At 33.1% G+C, this 24144-nt stretch overlaps 1 protein-coding gene and 1 pseudogene across 1 annotated transcript; one reads left to right on the plus strand and one right to left on the minus strand.

Moving 5' to 3' along the window:
* Positions 1–2077: 2077 nt before the first annotated feature.
* LOC121391601 (DNA (cytosine-5)-methyltransferase 1-like) lies at positions 2078–20476 on the minus strand (the record flags this gene model as incomplete). Its single annotated transcript, XM_041523172.1, is given in 36 exon segments — positions 2078–2124; positions 9433–9508; positions 9558–9665; positions 9667–9675; positions 9810–9907; positions 10003–10108; positions 10110–10146; positions 10621–10766; positions 10768–10788; positions 10837–10900; positions 10902–10981; positions 11258–11369; positions 11419–11474; positions 11522–11668; positions 11838–11966; positions 12176–12327; positions 12431–12563; positions 12852–12920; positions 12970–13044; positions 13046–13089; positions 13138–13188; positions 13191–13210; positions 13397–13484; positions 13529–13619; positions 15903–15953; positions 16725–16782; positions 17210–17313; positions 17556–17600; positions 17603–17704; positions 17798–17883; positions 17939–18031; positions 18299–18350; positions 18352–18418; positions 18705–18808; positions 18857–18911; positions 20400–20476. Coding segments are annotated over 36 exon segments (2853 nt in total), but the record flags the coding sequence as incomplete, so codon positions are not given.
* A 72-nt stretch (positions 20477–20548) lies between these two features.
* On the plus strand, positions 20549–22935 carry LOC121391602 (annotated as a pseudogene).
* Positions 22936–24144: the final 1209 nt, after the last annotated feature.

Here is a 24144-nt window from a genome sequence, read left to right on the forward strand (position 1 = left end):
TGATTGTTTACAAACATTTTCATATTCAGTTATTAAGAAAATTATTACTATTCCATACTTTGCATATTGATTGGAACATTCCATTCTAGTAGTACATTAACAACATCATTATGACCATTGTGACTAGCTGCTATAAGAGGTGTCCAACCATTTCTGTTGGCATGGTTAGAATTTGCACCATTTTTAACAAGGAAGACAAACAGAAGGATGATCATTCAGGCAGGCTAAGTAAATTGCAGTTACTCCGTCTTTCGCTCAGAATTTATTAGAACATTTGACTTTAATAATAACTCAACAACATCACCATGCCTATTCTCACTAGCAATCATAAGAGATGTCCAGCCATCTTTAACTGCAAGGTTATGAATCTGTACCATTTTTAAGTAAAGTGGAGACGATAGAATTGTGGTCATCCCAGCTTGCTGAATAAATTGCTGCCATTCCTGCTTTGTTTTGCATATTTATTGAAACATTCCATTTCAGTAATAATTCAACAACATCATCAGGACCATTCTGACTGGCTATCATAAGAGTGTCAACGTCACTGATTGTAAGAATTATATACAACAGAAACAACAACAGTTAGTTAGGTTGTGGAAATGGGACTAGGAAAGAGAGTTAACATAATTAATTTTTTATTATGAAATTATTAGTTCAATTCTAATGCATAAACAATGATGAAGGTTTAAATGTATTATCCAAGAGATCGTTCTTTGAGTTGGACTGCATTGCTTATGAAAGTCATTAAGACTAGAGCTAAATGGTGTATGTCTTAGAAAGTCATCAGATTACCATCCAGCATTGAAAAGTCATAGTTGAGCCAGGACTCTGTAAAGATATGACTTTTAGCATTCTGTAACTCAATTAAGAACCAGTTTTTATAACAGTGATCATCAGTATTACCAGACTAAAAGAAAGGTCTTTGTTATAAAAGAAACAATAACAATAATAATATATAATATAATCAGAGAGAAAGTAACATTTCAAATTTAAACATATAACAACAGACATAACTACTTTCTATAAATACAACAAATCTATTCTTGGGAAATGTTGTATGCAAACTACATAAAGTAACTGCATGGCAATGCAAATCACTACTATCTGTATCACATTGTCTTAAAATCTTCACTTGAACATTCGAATGATATCACCATGACCGTTTTTGATGAGCTATCATAAGAGGTGTTATGCCATCATGGTTAGCTAGGGTTGGGTCTGCTCCATGGCGAAGTAAAGTAGAGACAATGGACGAGTGACCACTCTTACTAGCAATGTAAATTGCAGTTGCTCCCTCTTTGTTTTGGATATTTATTGGAACTTTCCATGTTAGTAATACATCAATAACATTATCATGACCATTGGAACTGGCTTTTATAAGAGGTGTCCAGCCATATTTGTCAGCTAGGTTAGGATCTGCTCCATTGCTAAGTAAGGTAGAAACAATAGAAGAATGGCCATTCCAACTGGCAGAATATATTGCTGTTACTCCCTCTTTGTTTTGGGTATTTATAAGTGCTTTCCATTTCAGTAATAATTTGACAACATCATCATGGCCATTCTGACTGGCTATCATAAGAGGTGTCCAGCCATCATTGTTAACTAGGTTTGGGTTTGCACCATTGTTTAACAACTTAGACACAGCAGAAAAGTGGCCGTTTAAAACTAGCAGCAGATATTGCTGTCATTCCATCTTTCTTTGAGTATTTATCGGAACTTTCAATCCTAGTAATACATCAACAACGTTATCATGACCATTGGAACTGGCTATTATAAGAGGTGTCCAACCATTATTGTTAGCTAGGTTAGGGTCTGCCCCATTGCTAAGTAAGATAGAAACAATAGAAGTGTGGCCTTTCTTGCTAGCAGAATATATTGCTGTTACTCCTCCTTGTTTTGGGTATTATTAGTAGTACATTCCATTTCAGTAATAATTTGATGACATCATCATGACCATTGGAACTGGCTATCATAAGAGGTGTCCAGCCATTATTGTTAACTAGGTTTGGGTTTGCACCATTGTTTAACAAATTAGACACAACAGAAAAGTGACCGTAAAAACTAGCAACAAATATTGCTGTTGTTCCATCTTTTCTTTGAGTGTTTATTGGAACTTTCCATGTTAGTAATACATCAACAATATAATCATGACCATTGGTACTGGCTATTATAAGAGGTGTCCAATCATTATTGTCAGCTAGGTTAGGGTCTGCCCCCATTGCTAAGTAAGATAGAAACAATAGAAGTGTGACTTTCTTGCTAGCAGAATATATTGCTGTTACTCCCTCTTGTTTTGGGTATTTAGTAGTACATTCCATTTCAGTAATAATTTGACGACATCATCATGACCATTGAACTGGCTATCATAAAGAGGTGTCCAACCATCATTGTTAATAGGTTTTGGGTTTGCACCATTGTTTAACAGCTTAGACACAACAGAAAAGTGGCCGTTAAACTAGCAGCAAATATTGCTGTTGTTCCATCTTTTCTTTTGTATTTATTGGAACTTTCCATGTTAGTAATACATCAACAACATTATCATGACCATTGGAACTGGCTTTATAAGAGGTGTCCAGCCATATTGTCAGCTAGGTTAGGATCTGCTCATTGCTAAGTAAGGTAGAAACAATAGAAGAATGGCCATTCCAACTGGCAGAATATATTGCTGTTACTCCCTCTTTGTTTTGGGTATTTATAAGTGCTTTCCATTTCAGTAATAATTTGACAAACATCATCATGGCCATTCTGACTAGCTATCATAAGAGGTGTCCAACCACCATTGTTAGCTAGGTTAGAGTCTGCCCCATTGCTAAGTAAGGTAGAAACAATAGAAGAGTGGCCATTCTCGCTAGCAGAATAAATTGCTGTTATTCCCTGTTTGTTTTTGTGTGTTTATTGGAACATTCCGCTTAAGCAATAATTCAACAACATCATTATGTCCCTCCTGACTGGCTACCATAAGAGGTTGTCCAGCCATCACTGTCAGCTAAGTTAGGGTCTGCCTGATTGCCAAAGCATATGTAAAAGAAAATTGCAAGCAATAAAACAAGCAACTGAGATAACAAGCACTGCCAATAGCAGTTTTTTCAAGGTGGTAGGCCATTTCTTTTTTGTGGCATTAGCTTGTGGTGTTGAGCTATTATTTTGCTATACTTACACTACCCTTGTTGGGAAGTGAAGGTATTTCATCTAGAATACTAGCATACTTTTGTCTAAGTTTTTCAGTTACTGCAGAATTGAGATTTTCTACTGCATCAGCTACAGTATGCCATGAATGTACAGTGTTGCTTTGTTCTAGCCATTTTTGTAAAATATGCATTTTGCGCTCTGGAATGTCTCCATCTGGGTGACATGCTTTGGCATTCTTAATTTCAGCAGTAGGTATATTGAGATATACAGCCAATTGTTTCCCATTCAGACACTTCTTTCAGTTCTTTACATAATAGATTGAGAGTAGGTGGACTGTGATGTGTCAGACATTTTACATGTAGAATGATGATATATACAGCTGTCATTGCATTACAATAGAAATTACATTCATTGTTAACAATGAATTTGTTTTTATGACTACCTCCAACTCAAATTAATAGTCTTCTTGATAGGTTATAAGTCACAGTGATTAGGGTTTTTTAAACTATAAATAATAAAACAATAGATTTAGTGTTAACATGATCAGAAGATGAAATACATAGTGTGATATTTTAATTTTTAAGGAGCAAAAAAGTTCTGATTGATTTGCAATGCGAAGATGTCTACATAAATTGTAAATATATGCAGACAGAGTGCAAGTCAGTTTGGAAATTGTATTAATATATAACTATGGCTTCATACATTTTTACATATTTAATATACACACACACACATACACACATATATACTTTCAGGCATTATTGGATGCAAGACTACAATCTAAGTGTGAATATTAAATTAACATACGCTTTTTCTGATGCTTAAGACTATAAAAGTGGCCTACTTACCAGAAATCAGCAGAAGTTAAGAATTCTCGAGAGAGCAGCCCACCCTTGTTGGACAAACCCTTGGGTGACGCACAGTGGCCTAGGCTCGGTCTCACGCGAGTTATAATAATTAACTCTTTCAGAGCTAACTGTATCTACGCATCTAGATAGTGGCCATTTTATTTCATTTACAGCAAGCTGTAGGTTTTGTAATACTTATAGAGAGGGAACGGTAATCTGTGTAATGCAATTAGCTCATAAAAGGTTTATTGTTATAATTTGTGTGAGTCCAAGTCTTATGCTCACTGTGCTTCAATCAACAATTTGGTTGCTAGCTAAGTTAATTATTAGACTAAGCTAGCATCAAGTAGATAATGGCATAAAGTTCCTTACCTAGCATGTACAATGTTATACTAAACTGTTTTAATTCTATAATGGGATGTTGACATATAAAAAAAGAAAGGTATATATAGGGTCAAGGGTAGCCTCGTCCCGAGACCTACTCGCAAGTGAAATTTTCGCTTGCGAGTAGGTCTGGGGACGAGACTACGTCAAGGGAATCTTCATTGGTGATGTTGCATAATCCAGTGAATGACCTGGTTACATGGAGATCTAGAAACAAGCTCTAGTAATAACTGAAAGGTTAACAATTGTAATTATGTTATACCAATGTCACATGTACTATGACATGTGACATTTAATTATCGGATTAACAATCTACCACATACAACTGAGTATACTATAAAAACAGACTAATCAATTAGTGACTGGTCTATAGTTCCTCTTAATTAAATCCTTCATTTATTACATAGTATCTACATTAGACATCAATAATTGGACAGTATATATAGTTTAGTACAGTTTTCATGCAATACCGTACTCAGAATTAAAAATTAATTGAGCAACTGATGTTATTTCATAGACTGAATGTATTACATTAGTTAGCTAACTCCATAGATCTATTGATTGCACTCAAGATGGACTGTTGTATTAAGACACTGGGCTCAATTACTTCATTACCTCCTATTTCATACAGAAAAAGTAGTCATTTTGTGCACTTGATGTTCTAGTATTAGAACTGATGCAACCACTAGACTACATTATTGGAACATTAATTTTATTCCATACCTGCCAGTGGCACTGTCATAATAATGTATATCTGCAAGTAGTAGTACTATTTGTCATAGTATTATAATTATATTTGTATAAGAATATAAGTTTAATATATTATTTATTATAATTATGTGCACATGATCAACATGCGGTTTGGTGTGTGACAATTTGTTTCATAGAGATATCTCAGGTCTGATGTTGCTGCATGTTTATTAATATTTGTTTTCCTTTTTTATAACATCAAGACTGTAGACTTATAACAAATACAACATTAGTAGCTTTAAAATACTATCTTGCTATTTGTATCAATATATGTAGTTTTGTTTATATGGGAGTCATCTATAGATATCACAAAATATAGTTTAAACAGCTGTCACATTGTATAAGTCATGTCTCTTTTGAGAAGTGGTAGGTACTTGTTGTCGAACCATCATTTAGATAAGACAGATCTATAAAAGACAATTCAAATGAATATAACCTGTCATGTTCCCTCATTATAGTAACAATATCAGTTCTTATAACAACTACTAATGTCTGAATATATAATAGTCTCTTTCTCGTCTGCTTTAGCTATAACTTCACCCCTTATGTAAAAAAAAAAAACCCAATCATTCTATTATTGGGAGAAGCCTGAGTAAGCCCCAATTACATAGTCAATAAAGCATCCTTGTATGTTAATATGAATGTACAGTGACTGTGAACTAAATATATTAGACTAACCATGGAGATACTATAGCGGAGTGACCCCAGGCAACATAGGAAGCTGTTTCATTTCTGGCTGGACTACAAGCAGCTGTGTATAACTGGCTATCTAAAGCTCTATATAGCAGATAGAATAGTACAGATATTATATTATAGTCACATTAATGAAACAAGCAATATTATAAATGCTCCTTTAATACGACACATTTAATGAAATGATAATGCTACCGTATAGCAAGTTTTATTGGCAATGGGAATTTAATGGATTGCCATCAAACAGCTAAATTGGCAACATTAAAATTGGTGGTTTCATAAAATGGCTAAGTTAGTCAGCAATAATATCACTACATTAACATGACACAAAATTGACAATTCTAATATTTAGTAATTGTCTTGATCCACCAAATTAAATTAGTTGCCTTAAAATATGTCATATAGTATTGTCCAGTCCAAAAGTATGTCTTCTGTAAAGGCATATAAATAGATAACATAACTTCAGTCAAGAACATGTACATTATATATACAATACATGTGTACATGTACAAAGTATAGGGTGAGGTTGCCAACATAATAAAGGTATATTTTAACCACTAACCTAGACCTAACCAAAAGTTCCCAATGTGCTGGTCCACTTGTCATGTTTAAAAAGCACCTGGATAGACCAGTAGTTTACAATCTAATTGTATGGAGAGAAGGTAAATCAGAAGTTAATGGTATAAAAACATTTGAAGTAAGTATATATAAGATAGTGTGCAAATAGAGAAAGACAACAGCAATAGAAATCAATAGTAATGTCTATCAGTGGAGATTGTAGCTCACTACCATTGACTATGAGACACCTAATTTATTGATATTACATGTAACATTTTATCTAGCATAGTACAAATTAAGTTAACTGTTTATATTAATATCAATATGTATAGATTTACCTTTTTTTGCATATAATGCTGCTAGTTCAGGAAACCTCAAATCATAACAGATACCCAGTCCAATTTTTACACCATTCTAAATGAGAAGGGAAATGTGTAAGACCCTATACTAAACCTATTTAATTCATAGGTCACTATAGTAATATCTGTTAGTATAATCTATAAAGGGGAATTTCCTGAGTTACTCAGAAAACGTTCTGAAGCATTACCAGGAGAGTATATAATGAAAAAGATTAAGGGAGAAAGAGTGTGAATCTCACAATTGATTAAAATGCTAAGCAAAGCTCTTGAGTGTCGTGTTACTATATTTAGATCGTTAATTAATATATTTTATATACTAGTAAGTCATGTGCCTACGGGGGAAGGATTTTTTGTGAGTTTGTCTAAATATAGTGACATAACTCCTAAGAGCTCTACTTAGTTTTTTAATCAATTGTATGAAATATTCATGACATTTTCCCTTACTATCTTCTTCTCATTATACATTCCTGGTGTTGTCTAACTAACAATATTATTTAAATGATGACACACATTCAAAAAGTCCATAATATTATATTTTTGACAAATATGGCATTAAATTTGGTTGTAATACAAACATAGTTGTTTGCAAAACACCATTATCATTATTGCCACATCACTTTCTACACACACACACACACTATAATGCACTAAACTATTAATATCTGGCCTTACCAGTGTCAAATGTTTGCAATTCAGTACCAGGACTAAGGAACTCTGATTCTTGAAACCTTATCTTTCCTGGTATATCAAACGTCAAAAAGGTGTATCTATAGATTTTATAGATAAGTTAGAAAGGGTATAGTTAGTTGTATATCACTACATACAAATAAAAGAGATAAGACATGACTATACTTATATAAATATTAGGACTGTCCACATTCAATACAGTATCTTATAAGAATTATTAATTTGGATATACTCAAATATATTTTGTTACATCTGTCTGTTCACAATCAAACATTCTATGTTGGTCATAATCTTGTTTATATGTGAAGCATATTAACCAAACTATATACTAAATAGGTAGTCAAACTCACACTAAAAGTGGTAGAATTTATAGTAAACAGTTACAGCTGTCACATTTGATGAGATGATAATAAAACTGACACTCACTTTTCTAAATTTTGCTAGTTGTTCTCCAGCAGGACTGAACACAGTACAAGTATTATAGATCTTGTCTCCATCTTTCTCTGGTATACTCCCTTTGAACAATAAAGGAGAAGACCATGTTACATACTATACCAGTCAGTGATCATATATAGGTCATAGACATAATGAATAATTAAAGTCATAATGAAATAGACTACTACTACAAAGTGAAATTACTAGTTTATAGTTTTAGGTATTCAGTATTACTTATATAATTTAATTTGTCTGGCACACTGTCTTGGAGGGCCAAGACTGTGTACTATGTATTTATAGATAGTTATATATGCTACTCACAATGCTTTATTATATTGTTGTATACAACCTTCAAGATGACAAATGAAAATTAACCAGCATAATAAAGTAACTGATGATGCTCATTGCAACATATCAGTTTAATATAATGCTACTGTGCATGACTGATTTGAGGCTTGAAAGCTTATGTGAGCAGTATTGTAGCTTCAACCTGAGGTTTTTTTAGTCTTCTGGTTTAGCAAATATAGTGCCATTAAAATAATGCTAGTTTATTAAGTGGTAAAATGAGCTTTATTCCCTAATAAAAGTATACATTATATTACTACATACCACCAATGAGATATGTCTTTGTTTCTTTGCAACTTGTGCTAGACAATTTGTAGACTGTCCTGGTATAGGTTCACAATAGTCAGGAAAATATTGGGTACCATAAGGAGAATTAAAACATTCTGGTAATACAATGACTTGTGCTCCATTAGATGCTGCTTCTTTTACAAGTTCAGTAGCTCTTTGAAGATTGGTAGCTTTATTAGATCCAGCTAAGAGCTGTATTAGACCAAGACGAAAAGTTGAGCAACTGTGAAAGATAAGTGTGAGTTTATGATATAAAAGTATTAATACTTACAACTACTATACTATAAAACAACATATACAGACCTGATGATGAAGCCATTTTTTCTTTATGCATATACAGATTATACGCCCAGCCAAACACACCCCCAAAAATAAGGTCATAAGGTCAAAAGTTAAATTGTAAATTTGTACAGTAAAAAGTAATTTCTGTCAATTCATATAAGTAATATCAGTTAAAGTAATACTAGTATTAGAGGACTACTGATCTAGTAGGCTTGTACTAGAGTGCCAACCATGATCTATTATATAAATGTACTCCACTCCCCAGCAATATTCTGAATCATCTCTTCTTCATCTCTGAAATATATCCCATTTATCATTTGTATTAGAAGAGCAAAATAGTTCACAACACAAGCTCTTCTTGACCTATCAAATCTGTAGAACAGTTATAGGAAACTCTATTGTAAGAATACTCATGAAATGAACTACACTGAGCAGGTAGTGTGTAACCAGTACAAATAGTTGAGGATTAAAGTGTATAAGTTAGGCATATATATACCAACCAAAATAATAGAATTATACCTAGTAAGCTATTATTAACTCTTTCTACTCTATGGTCACAAGGCCCACATATCTAGTTATACAAAAATAAAACAATATTTTCTTTGAAACAGGTGCACTTTAATTTATCAATAGTTAATTTTATTTATAGTTGAGAGGTTATAGAGTGGAAAATTTATTTTTCTCCTCGATAGCCTTCTTTATTTCTAACCCAATAGCTTTTGCTAATAAAGGAGGAACAGCATTTCCAACCTATATGTCAGTAATATAGTAAGTCTACCAGATATATTGATGTACATACTTGTCTATGTTTGTCTAATATAGTACCGAAAAATCTAAATGTATCTGGGAACCCTTGAGAACGAGCACACTCTCTAACACTAACTACACGATGTTGTTCAGGATGAAGAAACACGACCCTAAATATACACATAACAAGATTACATAATTAACTGCTCTAATTTCACTAAAGTAATATTGAAATAATATTTTAAAAAATTAAAATTGTCTTGTAGTGAAACGGGGACATGATATTATTGTAATGATAACTAACCTGTTTGCCCATAGGTTCAGGATTAGTAACAGTTGTACTGAAGAAACCATCCCATTCAAGTCGACCATACAAACCTGCCCAATGATTGTGTCGATTGCCTATAAATATATCACAGTAATAAGAATGTAATTTACCTAGTTAATAGTAAGATAAACAATGTACTAAGATATATATAACAGATATCTATATTAACCTGTATGAGGTAAACACCATGGGACTAATGTACCATACTGTCTATCTGCTGGATCACATTGTCTGTTTTCAGCACATGAACATACACCTCGGAGAGACTTATTTTTTACCACGTCCATTCTTCTTGTCATCATGAGTGTATCTCCTAACAATAGAAATGATATTGTATTTAGAATAAATAGTTTAACAATGAAGACTGAGAATGTTTTGGTATAAAACCTGTCAAACTCCAAGGAATATCATGTTTAGACACTTTATTATGGGGTGCCATTTGTGCCAAAATTGAATGCATTCAATGGTATAGTTAACATGTTATGATTTACTTTTTAATGCTCATTATCTGTTAAATAACTTGTGATTTATTAAATAACACTTGATTTATTAAATAATACATAATTTTATTAAATAATTAAGAAGTAAATTGAGTGTTATTTAATAAATAATGACTTATTCATCATATCATGATAATATTCCCATTTTGACACAAACAGTGCCCCATACTTTATTACTAATCCAAGTACAAAACACTATGAATAAACTGAAAATATTCAATAACTCAGTATATTATTAAAAGAACAACACTTGTACAAACTATTATATACAACAAGTGTAAACTTACAATTTAGGAGCATACGTTCCATCTGATAATCTAACAACAATATTTGGTAGATCTCTCCAATCAGCTCCAGGAGCAACAGGTATATATCTCATACGAGCAGCAACAAGTGGGTTCATTTCCTTACATATATGATCACGAAGAATAGGGTTGATGTTGTTTACCTCGAAGCTAAGAAAGTAAACAAACTATTATCAATTATTAAAATAAGGGACTTACTAGACGTTGGAAGTGACAATGTGGTTCTCCATTGTAGTTCATGTTAAGAGCTGATGACCCATAGTATATCAGGTAAATCTGACATGGCATCTTTGACAGTGATGGTACGAAATGGAGCAGAGTCTAATCTGATGGATGTCTCAAACTAGAAAAAACAAGAAATTACATTCTATCATGTTCAAGAAAGCAACAATGTGCAATATATTTAAAATTAAGAGCGTCACACTATAACTGGTAGACAACAGATTGAGCACAATTCTAGAAAGTTCTATGATATTGTTAGTGATGGAGTCATATAAACAGTTAGAGAGAGGACTATGTTTTATTAGAAAGCTCTATGATATTGTTACTGATAGAATCATACAAACAGTTAGAGGACTATGGTTTATTACATCATAAGTATCATGTCAGACATTCTCACCTTAGTATCATCAACAACTATTGTTAACTGACAAGCTCTAGGACTAAATACATGAGTGGGGTTAGGAAAGTTGGTAGTTTCTCTCCAGGAGCTGCTGCCAAAAACAATAGCTCTGAAAATAAACATTACTTCATGAGTAATGATATAGATCATTTCATTACCTTCTTCTTGTTTGAGGGACACCATATTGACCAGCTTGTAATACACCAAATGTACACTATAATAATACAAGTATATTATAACTTACTATATAAGTGTTCTTACTTGATATCCCATTTTAACTAGACAACGTAGTGTTAGTTTGAGGACCATACTTCGTTTGAATGATACAAAATTACGAACATTCTCCAAAAGAAAGAAACGAGGACGATAATACTCACAAAAACTCAAATAAGAGATAACAAGTGAATTCTAAAACAAAGGAAGAGAAACTATGAATGAAATTATAATATGTAATATAAATTATACAAAGACAACTTATCATAAAGTTATCAGTTATCTGTTATTAGCGTTTAATATGAGCTTAGATTTTAGTCTTAAATTGGAGTCCTACAAAAACATACAAAGTAGGAGATCATACCTTAAACTGTGAGTATTCTCTAGAATTGAATCTGTTCATTCCACTAAATCCTTGACAAGGTGGTCCTCCACATAACATCTCAACGTCACCTTTTTGTGGTAAACGTTGCCCTTTAGCAGTCTCTACACCCTTTATATAGAGAAATAGAGCAGGACTTTGGTAGAAGTAATGTTATATAAATGCATCTTTCTAACAGTAGACAGCACTCAATACATATGACAGTACTGAATTGTATAGAACAACCCTTTATTAAAGGACATTGCCTATACTCTTATCTAGTCACATGAAATTGTTAAAGTGTCTATGTTTCATTGTAAAATAGTGGTATCATATCATACCTCCATTACAAGTTTAAGTAGAGCGTTACAGTCATCAGTGAAGACAGATGCCTTTGTATAGTTCAATCTAAATGCCTGTGCTGCTGGCTCGTCTTTTTCAATGGCCCAACATGCCTCAGCTACACCTGACTGATGAAATCCTTCTGTCAAACCTGTGAACAAGAACATTATATATGTAATAATAACATTATATATATGTAATAATAATAAAACTAGGTAACCACTGACATATTAAAATACAACTAGTCTATTTACCTCCACATCCCGCAAAGACATCTAGAGTTCTCAATTTATGAAAGGATGGTGGAGGTTGAGTTTCTTCTTGTTCAGTACTAACTGGTGTGTCATGAGCTGGTCCTTTACCTTTATTTTTACCCTTGCCTTTACCCTGAGAGAGAGAGAGAGAGAGAGAGAGAGAGAGAGAGAGGAGGGGGGGGGGGGGGAGAGGGAGGGAGAGAGAGAGAAAGAGAGAGAGGGAGGGAGAAAGGGAGGAGAGAGAGGAGAGGGAGAGGGAGAGGGAGAGAGAGAGAGAGAGAAGAGAGAGAGAGGGGGGGGAGAGGGAGGGAGAGAGAGAAAGAGAGAGAGAGGGGGGGAGAAAGGGAGGGAGAGAGGGAGAGGGAGAGAGAGAGAGAGAGAAGAGAGAGAGCATCATTTAAAATCTGTGATATTTCATTACCTTTCCTTTCCCCTTAGATCTGGCCTGTAGGGGAGGGTCTTCAAATTCTCCAGTCTTTGCACAGTAAGCCTTCAATAAAAGACCACATCAAACATGTCTAGACACTACACCCATTAACCTCTAAAAAGTAAAACCTATCAGGTCCTCCCAGGAAGTAGGAGTCAATATCCCCTTCAATATCTTCCCCATGTTTGTACAGTACATTTACCACATACAATATTAGCCTCTACAGTAGTCTCTATAAAAACATCAGTTAATATAAGCAAAGTACTTCAAAGTAACACACCTTCATTACTCCAATAGACAAGATTAAGATCAGCTTGATCTGTAGCATTGTCTTCTTGTGTGTGTCTTGTGGTCTGCATGTAGACATGTATAACAATAACATGTATACAAGTACAATAATAATTACATGCATACATGTACAATAATTACATGTAAACAAGTATGATAATAACATGAAAACATGTACAATAATAACATGTACACAAGTACAACAATTACCTATATTATGTAATATTCATGTACATGTTCAAACTCATTACCTGTAGAACATTCTCACTTTAAGGTAAACCTTAACATCATCAATAAGTTTACTAATAGAGGACTTGGTAAATATCTCCAATATTTGACCTGTAAATTATAATAGATGGTAAGTTCATTATTATTTTACTAACCTATTTGAAATGGAGGTGAAGAATCAGAGTTACTGCCCTTGACATAATCTGACATTTTACGATATTTTTCAGGATACATTTCTTCATCAATCTAATAATGAAAACATTAGTCATATCAACATATGGTATAACACTCCATGTATGTGTGTGTGTGAATAAACAGTACATTTACAGGCTATAATATAGGAGTCTCTCCTTAATTAATGGCACTAATAAACTATTTAACAAGAATTAGTGATTATTCAACTTACAGATTCATCTTTTTTTGGTTGTTTCTTTGATAATGTTGTAGTTTTTTTAACAGAAAAGGTGTAAGTGTCTGGTAATAAACAGATACAATCTCCAACAGAATATGTTTGATAGTCAAGAACAAAAGAGCTACAAAGAGTTACAATCACAATATAATGCATCCACTATACATTACATACTTAAAGAGAGTATGTTTAGAATTGTTTGAGGACTCGATTTTATCTTTTGCAACAGCAATTTTGCTCTACGTTAAAAAATGTAACAAGTATCATTAAAATAATGTCTACTGTACAATGTACATCTAGTCATAATCTAATCATATCTAATCATAATCTATTCATATCTAGTCATAACCTAATCATATCTAGTCATGATCTAATCATATCTAGTCATGATCTAATCATGATCAAGGATTTAGTCATTATACAAAAGGAAGCAACCTACTAATTCAGCTGTCTTCCTTCGATCACAAGATGGACAGAATATTCTTTGTCCTTCCTTTGATTGAAAATCACGACAATTGCTAGGGATGTCTTCAAAACGAGCTGTTGTAACATCATACCATTTCTGACAAAAGAATGTCCTGCCATCTTCCTCTATTTCTTCCTCCTCAGTGACTTCCTCACCTCCCATCATAAACCAGTTATTAGGAGGATATTGAAACTCCACCTGTGTGTAATCAGTAGTTGATTGAATAATACACTGAAGTATTAGTATGGGACTAGAACAAGTGTCCTCAATATAGAGGTTGCATAATACACTAAAGTATTAGTATGGGACTAGAACAAGTGTCCTCAATATAGAGGTTGCATAATACATTAAAGTATTAGTATGGGACTAGAACAAGTGTCCTCAATATAGAGGTTGCATAATACACTAAAGTATTAGTATGGGACTAGAACAAGTGTCCTCAATATAGAGGTTGCATAATACATTAAAGTATTAGTATGGGACTAGAACAAGTGTCCTCAATATAGAGGTTGCATAATACACTAAAGTATTAGTATGGACTAGAACAAGTGTCCTATTATAAGAGGGAGTACTAGTTTGTAATAACTAACTTGAACTTTATCTATAATAGCTCCCAATGGATTATCATCACATTCATCCAGGAGAAACACAGTTCTCGAGGATCACCAGTCTCTCCGAGGGCTGTCTCACTAGATCGACTAGATTGGAAAATATATAAAACAACTTTAAAAAACATAAATTTATATTAAAGTTTAAAGTCAATTTCTTACAATTAAGAAGAGCAGCTCCATTAGTGAGTTCAGTATTATGTTAACTTTTAAACTCACATGATTGTGAATGATTACATGTACACATGTCAATGTACATCAATTATAAAACATTAATACATCTACATGTACACTCACTATCACTCACCACCTATCCATGGTGCATCTATACCACCATTAATAATATAATCTACACTTACTTAAACCACTATCCATGGTATATCTATACCACCATTAATAATATATCTACACTTACTTAAACCATGGTACTTATCCATGGTACACTTTTATACCACCATTATAATAACAATATATCTACACTTACTTAAACCACTATCCATGGTACATTTATACCACCATTAATAATATATCTACACTTACTTACATTTAACCACTATATCTACATGGTATCCATTTATACCACCATTAATAATATATCTACACTTACTTAAACCACCATCCATGGAACATTTTCTTTCCATTATTATCTTCCCACATTGACATAATACGTACTATATAGAGTGGATCATCAGGTACTTCAGGACACACTGACACTACATCATGTACCAACACCTGTTAGAATACAAGGAGACGATTAAAATAAATGAAATAAAACTATAAAACCTCTACATTTCATATTTTAATTTTTAAATCATATTTTGTTAGTATGGATTATACAACAACTACATCAGTCATTTCTAATTCAAAATTGTTTCCATATAAAGTATTGCTATTGACATATGTCATTGTGTATTACCTTTTCTTTGTTAATAAGGACTTGTGAGTAATACTTGCGATGTCCCTCAATCCAATCTGGTTCACCTATCCACTCAACTTTGGTCTAAAACAATATACAACTAATTACTACAATAATAGCAGGAACTTACCTTTATCTTCTTCTCTTCTTTAATTTTCTTACTTGGAGATCTAATGTCTTTCTACAAGAAGAAATATCAATGTAAGTACATATTTATAAACCCCATCTATCACAACCTCTAACTCTTAACTGTAATATCCAATTATAATGTGCATATTTACAATATGATGTACTTACTGCATTTTTCAAGTCAGGTCACTATCCATCTCCTCATTTTCATCAGCTGTTTGTATAGCCATATAAGGACAACTAAATAATGACAAAATAATGAATACAATATATTATATAGTGTATCTACAGTAAGGGTATTCAATGTCAACTAAATGACAATTCTTTGATACCAACTCTTTTTTAGGTTTAGGGTCTAAAGTCTAGGGAGAAAGAAAGAGCTTGAGTTGTCAATTTGGGAGCTGATATAGTGGGAGCTGGTTTAATGTAAGTTGACACTTTGACAGTTGATATTCTGAGACTAAATCATACAATAAAGATACTGTGTGCTAATAAACAATAAAGACTACTCCATTGTTAAAAGCTGATACATTCATACTTAACTGGTTAACTATATGTTACGGAACTTACCGTCTGTGGACACAAGCTTGTTTTGATCGTCCAGTTCCTCCAAATTTAATCATATCTTTACAAGCATTACATTTCCCACAATCAGTTAGTTGACATACTTCACAAACACCACAACGACGTCGTCTAGGAGCTGAATTAGACGACTTGCCGTCAATCTGGTTCTTGAAAAACATCTCAAAAATATTACGAACCAATGGAGTTGTAGTAGCCTATTACAAGATATCAACAAAACAGAAATCAGTGATATGAATACCTTAGTATGTTTGGATGCCTTCACTTTGGGCTGCTTAGCTGACCTCCTGGCAGATTTCCTACAAAGGAGTAATATGCCAATAATCAATTTCCACATATGCTAATAATATATAGCTAAGTTCTTGCTTCCAATAATTATTTACATGAACACTGTTTATAATTCACAGAGCAATAGAAAGGTCACTATGAGAACAACACATCAGAACAAATAATCTTAATCAAAAAAAATAGAACTATCAACAACAGCAAGGATAGAAATAGCTAGAAATATGTTCTATTGTATTTGACATGTAAGTACTGTTAATAGAGACAATTATAACTATCTTCTAAGAAAAACAACTACAGATAAAGTAATGTTAAAATGAGCAGATTTATCAATTTGTCCCCTATGTGTACGTGTACTTATGTAACTTGTGTTACATCAATTGTGAGAGCAACATTAACTTATTATGTATTAAAGCTATTATAAATAGTGTAAGAACTAACTGTTTTCCTAATGTGACTCCTGATAGTTTTATTAAAGCTCTCATACAAGGAGATACTAGTAATAGATCTTCATCTTCATCACTATATTGATCATAACTTTCAACCTAAATAAAGTAGAACCCTGTCATTATGAATATGATAATAATTAATGAAATGATTTTTGACTTGTTCTTAATGTAATCAACTAAACCAAGAAAATAAACAGAGACACTTAATGGAAACTACATGCTTTCAAATATTATTATATAGTAGACTAATCAAAGGTAAGAGAAAAAGATTATATAACTATTTTACAATCTTGCCTACAGTTGCCAAATTTCATCACATCCATAGTATTATGTAATACCTGCTCCACAATGAACTGTGCATGTCTTAGGAGAGCATCCTCAGTAAAGGAGGTACAGCAATAGATTGAGGAGGGACTGTAGTCTCTATTTTATTTAATAGATCCTCATAAGTAGCTACAGGAAACTCTTCAAGATACTCTATTACAATCTATAGAACCAGAAATAAAATGCATGTACAAACATTCATACACTAATTAATATGTGCGTATATACATGTACTGTGTATGTGTAGTGACTATACTTTACTAAGGTAGATTTTCTCTTGTACAGAGGCCATTATTTCACTGTAGTCTTGAGAGGATTCCATTAATATATACTCAGCATAAGCTGAAGTGAACAAAATCATATTAAGACATTAACACTGTTTATAATTAGTAATTACCTGTAGTAAATCCAACAAGAGCTTTTTCTCCTCCATCAAAACCAGCAATCCACCATGAATTGATAGGACCTAGTTCTTTAGTAGGTATACCATCTACATACAATGTATAAATTATTAAAATAAAAATGAACTGTACAATTTTAATAAATGTACATTAAAGTATACAAAATCTGAAATCGTGTATACAAGTCATCAAAGTAGGTGGGGTTTTGATCCAAAGCTCCACCCATTTTAAAATCAGTATTGCACTGGTATGATATACCATAGCAGTAACACACACTCACTACATAACACAGTTACTAGTTGAGCATGCTGACTAAGCTATGGATTACTTGTATACATGAATTTAAATGTTGTTACCTGAAGGGTCAGGGTTTTCGTCGTAAATTGGTTTGACAGTTCCACTGAAAAAAAAGCTCGACATTTTTTTCAACCAGCCCAGTATCAAATGGACACAAATGATGATTTTGATCATAAACACTACACAAAATAAAATCACAATAATAATCATTGACATATGTAATAAATATGATGTATTAATGCAGACATTATCAAATGCCTCAAGTCCTAATATTTATTATGTGCTGAGTTATAAAATTGTCATAACATAATCTTTTTAATGTGGTAATGTGGTTGCCTAAAAGAAAAAAAATGTACTTTTCAAATTCTAGGAAAATTAGGCCTTAAAACCACAGCAGATAGACGCTATTTCTATTTCTCAGTAAAGAGGTTCCTTATTAACAATAATGTGTATTATATAACATACGTAAAATCTGTTATCTTGTGTTGTGGTATATCATCTAATGCACTCTCCTGATCACCACTTAATAAAGATAGGCTAGAATCAGCTAGTGTGATAAATTCTTCATTCTAGCAAAAGAGATAATTGTTAATATTAATAACATGATTTGAACTTACAGCATTAGGTGGGTCACCGATGAAAACTTTTAATTTTGGATCATCCAAATGTTGCCTACAATAACAACATGATTTGGGGGGGCTGAATAGGAACCTGTAATAATACAAGACCTCTTATTCATGTACATTATGTTAGATATGTTTATACCGCTGGGGCAACATCATTAACTACTTCACATGACTCTGAATTTTCTGTCGTCTCTTCACTTTTAGATTTTTTGGTCTCTGGATCAGTAGACTAAAGAGGATAAAATTTTAAAATTTTATTCTATGGACAAAGAAGCTTTATTATAAAGCACTAAATTATGATAAATTTTAATGCATTTTAAATTCTGTTATTCATAGATTCAGCAATTAAATGTTACTAATATCACAGTAGTTATTATATTGATACAAAATAGGTTTATTATATACTGACTGTAGATGTAGAGAGACTCCCTTCATTATCAACCTCGTCATCAAAATCAGGTTGTTTACGTTTCTGAGGACTAATATTATAATAAAATAGCAATAGTTATAAAATAAACAGAACAAAAATAGCTATACCCCTTAAAATATCCTGAAATATCAAGCTGCCTTGAATTCCCTTGAGATTTAGATACTTTGCTAGTACTGCCTGCAGTATTAGATGAAGATCTTCTCTTAGCTTTGGCTGTTTAGTCACTGGACTATCAGACACTTCATAGAATCATCATTGTCATTAGAAAGTGTTCTATAAAGTGACATACAAGTAACATACCCATTATGTATAGATACACATCCTATTACATATGTCCATGTCCATATACATTTAGTACACATATACCATCCTATTGCCATATGTCCATATACATTTACTACAACATGTACCATCCTATTAACATGTTCCATATACATTTAGTACATATATACCATCCTATTGCATATGTCCATGTACATTTAGTACACATATACCATCCTATTACACATGTCCATATACATTTAGTACATATATACCATCCTATTGCATATGTCCATATACATTTAGTACATATATACCATCCTATTGCATATGTCCATATACATTTAGTACACATATACCATCCTATTACACATGGTATACATTTAGTACATATATACCATCCTAGCATATGTCCATATACATTTAGTACATATATACCATCCTATTGCATATGTCCATATACATTTAGTACATATATACCATCCTATTGCATATGTCCATATACATTTAGTACATATATACCATCCTATTATACATGTCCATATACATTTACTACCCACATGTACATCCTATGCATATGTCCATATACATTTAGTACATATATACCATCCTATTGCATATGTCCATATACATTTAGTACACATGTACCATCCTATTACATATGTCCATATACATTTAGTACACATGTACACTGCCACATCAATGTGTACTTTGAACTTAGTACACTTAAATTGGCAGAAATAAGCAAGCTGGTGTGGTATCTTACATGAAAAAGGCAAGCAATCATTGATTATACTTGTTTAGTATCAATTATACTTATCCATTTTTCATATTATTACTAACATGGCCTTCAAGGAACTGGAATCTGTTTTTTCAGCTGTAGTTCCATTTGTTAGATGAACGTCTTCTTCTCCAAGCATTACAACTAGACTAGAATGTGTTGCCTGATTACTTACTGAAGTTAGTATAGGCAGTGGCTTGGGGGGTTGAGAATGGCGCCCTTTCTTCGCATCATTAGAGGTGAAACACGTGTGACCCATCTGCGCATGCGCAAACACACCATACTCTTTTCTCAATCAAGGAGGCAACATGGTTAGTGAATCTTTTCACATCATCTAAATATCATAAATAAAATCATCATCTTAATACTTGCTATTGACGTTGCCATCCATATTTTAGGCTAGAGGGCCGAAGAAGCACTTGAAGAGGCTCAATGCCCCTAAACACTGGATGTTGGACAAGCTATCTGGAAGATATGTAATGAAGCATGTGCTTGTATGGAAAGTTATTTAATGTGCCTCTTTTTTGTCTAGGCTCCCAGACCATCAACAGGGCCACATAAATTACGTGAATGTATGCCATTGATAGTATTTTTAAGAAATCGTCTCAAATATGCATTGACTGGTGATGAAGTTAAGAAGATTGTTAAACAGCGCTTAATAAAAGTTGATGGAAAAGTTCGTACTGACACCACTTATCCTGCTGGTTTGATGGGTAAGGTGTAAACCAGTATCTAGAGTGCTTGTACATAATGACATTGTACTTAAAGTAATGGATAAAGTGTTATGCAAATGAATTATGGAAATTAAAGCATGACCACACCTCTCATGCTTTTAATTTCTGTAATATATGAGTAAAAATTAGGCTTATTCTGATTTATTGTACAATTTGGATCAAAACGTTTCATGTTATTACTATTAAAGAGATCTGTCTTCAACTACTGATGTCTCCATTTACTTGTCTTTAGCTTGAAACAGAAAAAGAAGTGATGACAGAATTGCTTTGAGACCACGCCTACCATGATAAACATTGTTCTATAGTTATTATTAATAGCACACTTGATGTTTATGATCAATTAAACCATGGACGCTCCCCATGAAATACCCATTTACAGTCAAAAATGTGAAGTTATGTCTATAAGCCCAGTGTACGTAGTATACTTTGTACCCAATAGATCACATTTCTCCATTTACATATGGCATTCACAAGTTGACAAAAATATTTATACTATTGGCTAAACTCTATGCCACGACTAAATGTTTGTTAATGTTACCGGCATTTTTACATGTGTTAGTAGATATTAGCAGGCAAGTATAACACATACTAAGATGAGTGCATTATATTACATAGTGACTATCTTTCTCTGTATAGATGTTATTACTATTGAGAAAACTGGAGAACATTTTCGGTTATTGTATGATGTGAAAGGTCGCTTTTGTGTTCATCGAATTACCCCAGAAGAAGCTAGGGTAAGCTGATGTGAACCTACATTACATGTACAGTTATAATAGTGTTAGTTAGCCAATGTTTGTGCTATGATGACTGGAATAATCCCAGCTCGCTTTGAGCTCATAGAGTGTTGAAGAGAGACAGTTCCTTCTTGACACTGAGCACTATGGCTATTTCTATCGTATCATATACCATGAATAGTCTTAACATTAGACTTGATGGATTTCCTTGAGTAGATGCTACCCTCTAATAATAACTCTTCCTTCTCTATATGGCATTGAAATTAACACTACCCTCAAATTGATATACTCAGCCAGAAAATAGTTGAAATATGATAAATTTCTTAACAGTCCAAGTTCACAACCGATTAATAACATACAACATTAACTTCTTGCTTTGACGTAAAACAATTATCAGTTCTGCTTGAAGTTGCTGTCAAAGCTTTATCTATCATATCTTAGCTAATATATAGAGTTCTAAAGCTACAGTTTATTATAAAGGTTCCGAATCAATTGTTATATTAGTGTCTTTGATTATTTCTCTATGCCCTCAAATAGTAGCCTCCCCCACTCTAGGACCTTGATTGAAATAGACACTGCGGCTCTTACTTGAGGGAACACTTTACTCCGCATATGAAATAGTATAAATTACAAATAATTTCTACACTATGATGTAGTGTGTATGCTGTTACTTTTATTATTTTCTTTTTGTTGTTGTATAGTACAAGCTAGGACGTGGTACGGAGAGTCCAACTTGGTCCCAAAGGTGTCCCATTTTTGGTAACTCATGATGGCCGAACCATTCGTTATCCAGATCCGTTATATTAAAGTCAATGACACTGTTAGAATTGACATCTCAACTGGCAAGATCACAGACTTGTTAAGTTTGATGTAGGCAATGTTGTGATGGTTGTAGGCGGGCGAAACTTGGGCCGAGTAGGTGTCATTACACATCGAGAAAAGCATCATGGGTCATTTGATATTATCCACATCAAAGATTCAGTAGGAAACACCTTTGCCACACGTCAGACGAATGTGTTTATTATTATTGGTAAGGTACTAAAGCTATGATTTCACTACCAAAATCTAAAGGAATTCGATTGACGATCGCTGAAGAAAGAGATCGTCGTTTTACAAGCAAAGGTCTATGAACTTGTTTTGCAATAAACATAAGAGAAGAGTACATTATATGTATGTTTTCCATCTTGTTTTCAAAATTAAAGGTTGTTTTTTGAAAAATGATTTCTTTGATCTGGGGTGGGTGTGAGATCGAGCTGTCTAATAGTCTGGAAATGTTTGTATTACAGAAGACAGGTGGCATGTACAGTATAGGACCATTTACTGTAGCTTCTACTTTGCCCATAATATAAGTACATTGGATGTTAGATTTAATCCATTCATTAGTTATATGCTGACATTGATATTTGTCCCCTAGTACTATGAGGAAAATGACTACTCTTGTGTTTGTGTCAAGTCAGCAATATTACTGGTATAACATAGCTTATATATATATATGTCCAAATATTGCTATATAAATAATCTTTACCAAAAAATAATATATAATTTTTCCAGAGACCAATACCAAAAATAACAATATTTTGTTAAAATAATATAATTTATTGTGATTCACATTGATCATTACCAGGTGGTTAGTTCAAGAAAACTGTGTTCAGTTGAAGTGGGTTGCGTCAAAGTATGGTGGACAACATGAATGTGACTGTGTCTATGTTTATGAAGGTGCTTGACTTGTACATGATATGAAGTTGATTGGTGATAGGACATCGTAATCAGCTACTGCCATATTACTTATAGAAGAGTCTTGTTCATCTTCAAACGAGTGAATGGGTCCCAAATAACATAATTGTTCCAGTTTGTTTGTCGATTTTGGTGATGTAATTGTTGTTTCGTTCTGTAATGCTACAAAGTCGGAATCATTATTACTTGGAAAGCATTCATGGATATGGGTGTGTCAGGATGGACGAGTGGAGAATCAGTTTTTAAAGCTAGTCCTAGGTCCTTTAGTTGACCTAGTGTAAGATAATTATGACATTTACAATTTTTTCTTCTACAGTGATCACAAGGTTCAGTTGAAATTATTTGACATTACGACTTTTGTCATGTGTACGTGGTTTTAAAGCACCAGAGTAGGACTGGCGGTTTGTACATTTGTGTTTACCAGGGCAGTTATCGTCAATTGTAGTATCAGTTACTGGAGTAGGTTTGTCTTTATAAGTGTGGGTGTGGTTTGGTTTAGCATGATGATGATGTGTGGTCTCACTATAGCGAGTTGAAGAAGTATTGCAGTGTTAGGAGGTAGAGAAAATGGTCGTTTCTTACGTTGTCGACGAGTTCTGTATTCT

This window comes from Gigantopelta aegis, unplaced genomic scaffold (assembly GCF_016097555.1).
Source record: "Gigantopelta aegis isolate Gae_Host unplaced genomic scaffold, Gae_host_genome ctg2707_pilon_pilon, whole genome shotgun sequence".
In the NCBI taxonomy this organism is placed as follows: Eukaryota; Metazoa; Mollusca; class Gastropoda; order Neomphalida; family Peltospiridae; genus Gigantopelta; species Gigantopelta aegis.